Source organism: Triticum dicoccoides, chromosome 7B (genome assembly GCF_002162155.2).
Source record: "Triticum dicoccoides isolate Atlit2015 ecotype Zavitan chromosome 7B, WEW_v2.0, whole genome shotgun sequence".
NCBI classification, from domain to species: Eukaryota; Viridiplantae; Streptophyta; class Magnoliopsida; order Poales; family Poaceae; genus Triticum; species Triticum dicoccoides.
The window spans coordinates 583,137,440-583,144,799 of NC_041393.1; the positions used below are offsets into that span (position 1 = coordinate 583,137,440).

Sequence of the window (7,360 nt, forward strand, 5' to 3'; positions counted from 1 at the left end):
ATACAGAATACTACTCCCTCCGTTGCTAAATACAAGTCTTTTTAGAGATTCCACTATGGACTACATACGGAGCAAAATGAGTGAATCTACACTCCAAAATACGCCCATATATCCGTATGTAGTTTGTAATGTAATCTCTAAAAAAGACTTATATTTAGGAACGGAGGGAGTATCATATTATATTATAGGTAGAGATACAGCTACATGGAATAGTAATTACACGAAAATGGCATCTATACAGTACTTGTCATGGCAAGCTAGGAGGGGAAAGGGATGGCTTGGTCACTTTCAGCTCCCCACAACCGCTGATATACACAGTTTTCTGTGGGCGATCCCACATGGCTCTAGCAGATTGAGCTCTTTCATCGCCAATCAGCTGTGCAAAATCATTGAAGAATTGGATCCTTTCACCTGGTTTATAGGTAGGGATGGTTGCAATGCTGGAGATAACGTCCATTCCTACATGATCAATGAAACGAACATCAGAACAAAGGGTAAATAAACTTGGTTGCTTCCATCTTTTTATTATAAATAACGAGAAGGACCCGGCAGTTCATAAAAGAGCACGAGGATGCTCTACGATATGCTGGGGCATTTCAGAAGTTCTGCAAAATTGCAAATAATGCATGTCCAGTAAAGGAAAAGATTGATAATTGCATGTAATAGGTAACATACACCAACCAACTTAATTGTCAGTTATTTTTAATAAAACAAACATGTGCCTTTGTGGTGACTATGGCATGTAAGCATGCAATATACTAGCAGATAAGAGGCGTGAACAGTCTCTGGAACAGTCTCTTCAGCACTCCAGAAGTTATAATTAACTATAGAAATAAAAAGATCTTAAGTATATTAACCTACACTTCGTCAGGTACATGTAACATATGTGCATTAGACAAAATGTAACCTGTAAATTTCGATAAGTTGAACAGTGAAGAAAAGATTCAAGCAAGCAGACAGCATTGCACTTGCGTAACTGAGGCGGACATGGGAGTTAGCGTTGGCGGGCATGAGGTTTGCCGACGGGAGGCAGTAAGAGCCTGTTTGGGACTGCTCTGCTCCTTAAAATTCAGCTTCACTTCAGAAAAGACAAGCCAAACGGGGTAGCTCCACAATATTGCCACTCCACAAAAAAACTAGAATCTGGGTTATAACTCCCAGTTTTTTATGAAGCTCTTGAGGGGGTGCTCCAAAAAACTCTAGAAGCTGGAGTTGGGGGGAAATTACCTACCACTGCCACCAGTAAGTGGATACCCCTTCGTTTCTCCCCCCTCATCCAATCAAATAGATCCTTTCCACCAAATTTTCCATTCTTGAAGCTGGAGCTACATGGAAGCCAAACATTCTCTTTGGTAGTGCTACAACTTCTGTATGAAACTACTCCAAAGTGAATTTAGTGGAGTGAAACTGATTTTGGTGAAGCTGAGCAGTCCCAAACAAGCCCTAAGTTTAAGAATACTATTGAACTAGATATGTCTTCAAAATTCTTTGAATAAAAAGAGATGTCTTCATTTAGCCAACCAAAACCAAATTATTTTTGGGTGATGTTATCCGTTATGTTTTTTTCTTTTGAGAAAATGCAAAAGCTTTGCGTCTCGATGTATTGATAGGAAGAAGAGTTTGTACAAGTCCAAAGCTGAGAGACACCCAAAACTACAACACGACGCCACTAAACATTAGGCGCCGCCCTGCTGGTACCAACGCTGCAAGACCCCTCGCACCCGCCCTTGCCTAGCTTCCGACTTGATAGTGTCAAGGAGACCAGCTAAACTGAGCTGAGCGTTGTCGAAGATGATCACGTTACGATGTTTCCAGATAGACTGGATTAGAAGGATCCGTTATCCGAAAATTTGAATACCATGCTATCAACATGATGAAGGGGGACGTGCCCTTTCTAACAGCAGTCTGGATGGAATGGCATGTGAGTTGCCCCCAGTCCACAAAATAGTGCCTGCAGCGAGGGACACGCCGTCAGTCAGATCGAGGGGAGCACCTCGTGCCACATCGTAAGCCAGAAGGAGCAACCCGTGAGGTGACCCATCGTCTCGTCCGACTGGTCACAGAGCACATTAGCTAGGTGCATGCTGCAGGCCACGTCTCTACAGTCTCTCAGCGGTCCTGACAGCCGAGCCACACGAATTAGCGTGGGGGGAGGGAAGACTTCCACTTCAACTTTCAAGAGCTCGAACCGACCAACCCATGAAAGAGGGCGCCATGCCAGGTCTTGGATGTGTACTGACTGCTCGGTGTCCGCCGCCACTGCTCACATCTGGTGAGGTGGAAAGCACCACCCCGCGCACCATTCACCTAACCTGGATATACTGCCAAAGGGATGTCTGACATCCAACGACGGTCGGTAAAGGCCTCCCTAACTGTGCCCCTTCTTTTCCTAGTGCGCCCTGAGAGCAGGAGAAAGAGCTCACACGCGAACTCTGAAATAGTGCGCCCATCCAACAAAAGATCCTCCAATAATAAGGTAGATGCTCCATCCCCAACCACTATGTTGGTGGATGCGGCAAACACCTCCCGTTCATCACGGGAGAAGTCCGATATATCTAAGTCTCCTAGGCGGAGTGGCCTGCAACCAAGGGCTGGAGCGGCTCACTCAATAACCTGCTTAGCGCGAGAGGGGTCCCGAGCTATCTGATCAGAGGGAGCTAGCTGACACTCCATGACCGATGCTGCCTCCAGGGCCTCCTCGTCCGAACATCCAATGGGGGACACTGAGCACTTGTCAAAATTGGTGGGAAGCCCTGATACATGCCCAAAGATCGCAAGTATGCTGCGAACAATGAGCAACCCTGCTCTATCCAGGTGGCAGAAGATGACAGCCCTTCTTCTTAAAGTGAGACGCTCGCAGTCAAATTCCGGGGTACTAGGCGGCGGAGCAACCCAAGCTCAGCCTTGGACAACAACTTGTTTAGTGTGTCTATCACCAACACAAACACCATATGGGAGAGTGAATCAACCTGTTGCAGGCCCTTGCGATGCCAAACCGGCAGATAACGCCGATGGGGCATGCTCAAGCTAGATAACAAAACTAATTTTTAAATCACAGGATAAGCTAAGGTGTATGCAGCAAAGATGAGGATGTTATGGCTTGCTGTTGGGAAGAACTAAGGTAGACATTGATTCATTGATTGATGACATGGATGCTTTTCTGAATAATCTATGACATGTACAGATGGGATGTAAACAAAGCTTGTAACAGTATATCACCGGAAGGTTCATGTTTAGAAATCCTACTCTAGCAAGGCTACATTTTGCTCTTAGTCTTACCAACCCTGTCATTAGTAGACCAGTCATTAGTCAAATTCCACATAACATAGCTGGTTCACGAAGTGCATGTTATTGAAAATTGAAGGTCCCGATATCAAATTCTTGCAAGACATTCAACACAGAATCTGTGATAACCATCTCATACAAGTAATTCTGAGAGAAGTACTCACCTTCTAATACAGTTCCAAAGACAATGTTCTGATCATCAAGCTCTGGACAGGGCCCTGGCCCTGTGGTCACCAGGAATTCAACATTGTGATAATTGGGGCTGAGTTTGATGCTATCGTCGTCGTCATTCTGCTCAAGACACAAGGATAGGGTGCCAGGCCTTGTATGTCTTAGTTGATACGCTTTAGGATCAACAGTCTCAACATTTCTCACAAGCTTTGAGGGAGGTTGGACCACACCCTTATCACGCCGAGAACCTTGTCGGCCAGCAGCAAAGAACTGACCTTGAAGCACCTTGTGGACAAGTGTGCCTCGATATGCAGAAGCAGTGCAGGTAGTTTTGAAGTTGGCAGTAGTGATCGGGAGTAGCCGACCATAGAGACCAAAGACTACACGTCCGAGGGGCTCGGAATCAGGGCACGAAGCAAGTTCAGCTCCTAACGTGCGGTCATTGCTAAAGAAGCTTGGACAAATGCTAAAGTCCATGAATATGCGGTCGGTGATGGTGGTGTCAACTGTGGATGAGGATGGAGCGTTTGCATTGTCTATGGCAAAGGAGGAGGAGGCGGAGAGGAGAAGAGAGGAAGCAGGGAGTAAGACGAGAGACCGCCTAGGAATTCTTGGGGAGTGGTTGTATTTATGGGTATTGTCATGGTTTGGTCTTGAGGTAGCAAAACAGGAAGACTGGCTGTTGGGGTGGTGGTGGAGGCTGCTAAGAGAAACATGGTCAACCATGGAGGAAGTAGCTTTTGTGCTTGATGAAGGCAGCATTTCGTTGCTAAGTGAATGCTTCAGTGTTTGTCCTGCTAATACTTCATTTCCTGCAATAACCAAAGATGAATGAGGCATAAACTTTGCTTAAGTAATATGCTTACTTTCTCGACAACTAGCATAACACTGTCAGGTACTCCTTCCGTCCCGAATTACTTGTCGCAGAAATGGATGTATCTAGAACTAAAAATACGTCTAGATACATCCATTTCTGTGACAAGTAATTCGGGACGGAGGGAGTATAACTAAAAGCCCAGGCATTCATAATACAAAAAACTCTTGGTTATCTCTCTACTTTTTCACATGGAGCTCACCCAGGATGGGGCATATGACAAGGGTGTACATATCACCCTTTATTCTAAAAGTGACTCCTACTGCAGCAACCTAATTAAGCCACATCACCCCTAGAATTACAGTCAGTAAATTAATTAATATTTCCTATTTACTGCACTCATGCATTGTGTGTGGTGCAAACAATGAATGTAAGGACTGTTGCTAAACAATTGGAAGGTTGGTGCCTGAAAGACTATGTTGAACGGAAACGTTCTGTCTTTGAAAACAACATTTCATTCATATATAGAAGTAAATAAGCTTCATGCATACATAGAAGTAGAAGACGTGTCATGCATATAAAGACCGGATGTGTACTCTGTTCGACACAGATCTGTGCAGTAAACCAATACTCGATGGACAATTTAGGTATGGAGGCACACGAGTTCAATGTTTAAATGAAATATATACTGAACGGTTCTGGAAGGTTCTCGTCAGCATCTTGTCTTACATAGCATGCAATGCTCCCGATATCACATCAACATCAAGATATGTCAATGTTACTCCCGAATAACATCAAAATCTGCCCCAAGAATTTAATTCTCTTTTGGTAACCTGGAGGAGTTGCTTGAGACTGGTACTCAACTGCTCATTGAAAATTATGTTTCGAAGTGTTAGAAGAAAGGTGTGTGCACCATTGGAAAAATACAGTAAAACCTCTTTTCAGAAACAAACCATCTTTGAACTATTACAGACATGCATGCTAAAGAGAATACATGAGGCAAGAAATTACTAAGACTATTCATAAACATACTTGGTTACTTAATTGTAAATACACCCACAGCAACGTGTGGGCATGGCCCTAGTGTACAACAGCAATCAAGTAGTTACAATACACATGTATGAAGTATGCTGACAATTGCATCAAAGTTTCTTAAATGTATGGATTTCACATTACAGCCTGCTACCCTACTCTCCCTCCAAAAACCCAGTAGGCAATCAACACATTCTTAATAAGTCCATATATCCAACAAGCTGACAGGCAGCAATTCAACAAAAGAACTACCCATCTGCCTGGGCCATCGGCAACTCCGAACCGCCAAAGTGGCGATTGGCATCTGTGACCTCATACTGCTCAAGCAGGATGAGGGTGCAAGCTGGACGCAGGCGGTCACCACAGCCAGTCGTCAACCAGCAAGTGGGGAGAGCCTTACCTTGGCTCGTCGCTTTGTTGTCTTGCTTCGAAATTACTCCCTCAGTCCCACAATATAAGGCCGTTTTGCAAGCTAAAAAATAGCTTGCAAAACGATCTTATATTATGGGACGGAGGGAGTAGACATTACTACTAACTGTGAATTGTTACATTACTATTGTACCGCTCTTGGTCCCTAGACCCATGAATGAGCTGTGTGTTTCTGACAAAAGACTCAAAATATGAAGAGGAAATCTGACAGTTTTACTATAAATTGAACCAAAATCATTGGCCATCTAACAAGCATTCCCTGACGTACATGGCACGCAGCTGACTTAGTGTGATGGTTTCAGACTTTCAGTCGAACCAGCAATAGCAATTTCCATGTAAATTGAACGGAAAGCAAGGGAGCAGCCCGTTTCCTAGTACAGAACCCAAAGAAATGGAAATAGAGCGGCGTAGCCACGGGGCACGACCTCACCTTCCAGATCACCGGCGGCGGCGGCGGCGGCGGCGGACGGTGGAGGCACAGCCCTGCGGCTGCACTTGGCCCTGCGGATGCGGCTGCGGAAGGCGGAGGTAGAGGTCAGGGACGAGGAGGGGACGGGGCGGCGGTGGGAGCTAGTGTCGTGGTCTCGCCGGTGGAGAGCGAGGCCTAGGGACGTGGCGGTGGCGGCCATGGCGGCGGTGGGAGGAGCTGTGGCCTGTGGCCGGCGCTGTCCGGAAAGGATAAGGGTATACTCAATTTTTTATGGGTCCGAATAACTGCCACACGTGTGGCGTCGATAGGAACCCGCCCGCACGCCTCGTGCGGCATAGACGGGGATCGGCCCGCACGACCACGTCCGAGCGCACAAAAGCACGGCCCGCACGTCCGGTGTGTGGCAAACCCGCCCGCACTGTCCCGTTCGTGCCAGAAGACCGGCTGCCCGCACGACCCAGCCGATCCACGCCTCCGATCCATTCGTCGAACCCCGACATCCGTCGCCGGCCATCCCTGGTTGCCATGGCAACCAGGGCAGATCCGTAGGGCGCTCCGACCCCAAACCACACCCTAACCCTTCCCATCCCCAGCCGCCCACTCCAATCCAGCCCTCCAGACACGATCAACTAAAACCAGGTGAAAATTCTCGATCTCGTCCTTCCCTCTCATCCTTAAGGCTGAAAATCTCTCGATCTTGTACTGGGTCCATACTATAGGGGTAGAACACTGCATGGTTCGGTGTATATTCGCAATTGCCACGCAGAATACACCAGATCTGCCATGTACTACGTTTGAGGTTAACTTAGGTGCCTAGTTTAGGCACTTAAGTAGTTGGGTATGAAATGGATGAGTAGGAATCCCTAAAAAAGGGCAGGAAGGACGATTTTTTGAATGAAGAGGGTGGGAAAAAATAATTGCCACTTGTGTGTAACGACAGTTGCCGCTTGTGTATGATGACAATTGCCACCTATTTTGACCTGTTGCTTGCCATCCCTATCTTCCATGTGCAAGCAGCAGAAGAATACAATTCTTGTGGATTATTGATGCCTTTTTGATCATCCAGTGATTGAGAACATGTCGGAAAAGAATCGAGACGCGGAAAGGATGAATCGCGAAGGTGGCGCTGATGCTTGGGGTTCTCAAAGGCCAGAAACACCGCCTTGGGATGCAGCAGAGTATAGTCAACTCATCTCTGC

The 7,360-nt window shown here is 46.4% G+C and overlaps 1 protein-coding gene across 2 annotated transcripts; it reads right to left on the reverse strand.

Moving 5' to 3' along the window:
* Positions 1 to 153: 153 nt before the first annotated feature.
* Positions 154 to 6,409, reverse strand: LOC119341468 (peptidyl-prolyl cis-trans isomerase CYP28, chloroplastic-like). Of its 2 annotated transcripts, XM_037613339.1 has the most exons (4): positions 6,162 to 6,294; positions 5,000 to 5,133; positions 3,450 to 4,268; positions 154 to 459 (listed from the first exon to the last, which is right to left on the reverse strand). In XM_037613339.1, exons 3-4 carry the CDS (start codon positions 4,216 to 4,218, stop codon positions 248 to 250), a joined length of 981 nt encoding a protein of 326 aa, XP_037469236.1. In that variant the 5' UTR covers positions 4,219 to 4,268; positions 5,000 to 5,133; positions 6,162 to 6,294; the 3' UTR covers positions 154 to 247. The 2 variants fall into 2 exon arrangements, with proteins under 2 accessions (XP_037469236.1, XP_037469235.1); XM_037613338.1 differs by lacking the exon at positions 5,000 to 5,133 and having other exon boundaries at positions 6,162 to 6,409.
* Positions 6,410 to 7,360: the final 951 nt, after the last annotated feature.

Coding starts and splice junctions, on each gene's coding strand:
- LOC119341468 (XM_037613338.1), bottom strand. CDS start 6,360: ATGGCCGCCACCGCCACGTCCCTAGGCCTCGCTCTCCACCGGCGAGAC. Junction 4,269..6,161: donor CGCCGCCGGTGATCTGGAAG/GTGAGGTCGTGC, acceptor TGGTTATTGCAG/GAAATGAAGTATTAGCAGGA. Junction 460..3,449: donor CTTTGGAACTGTATTAGAAG/GTGAGTACTTCT, acceptor TTGATCATGTAG/GAATGGACGTTATCTCCAGC.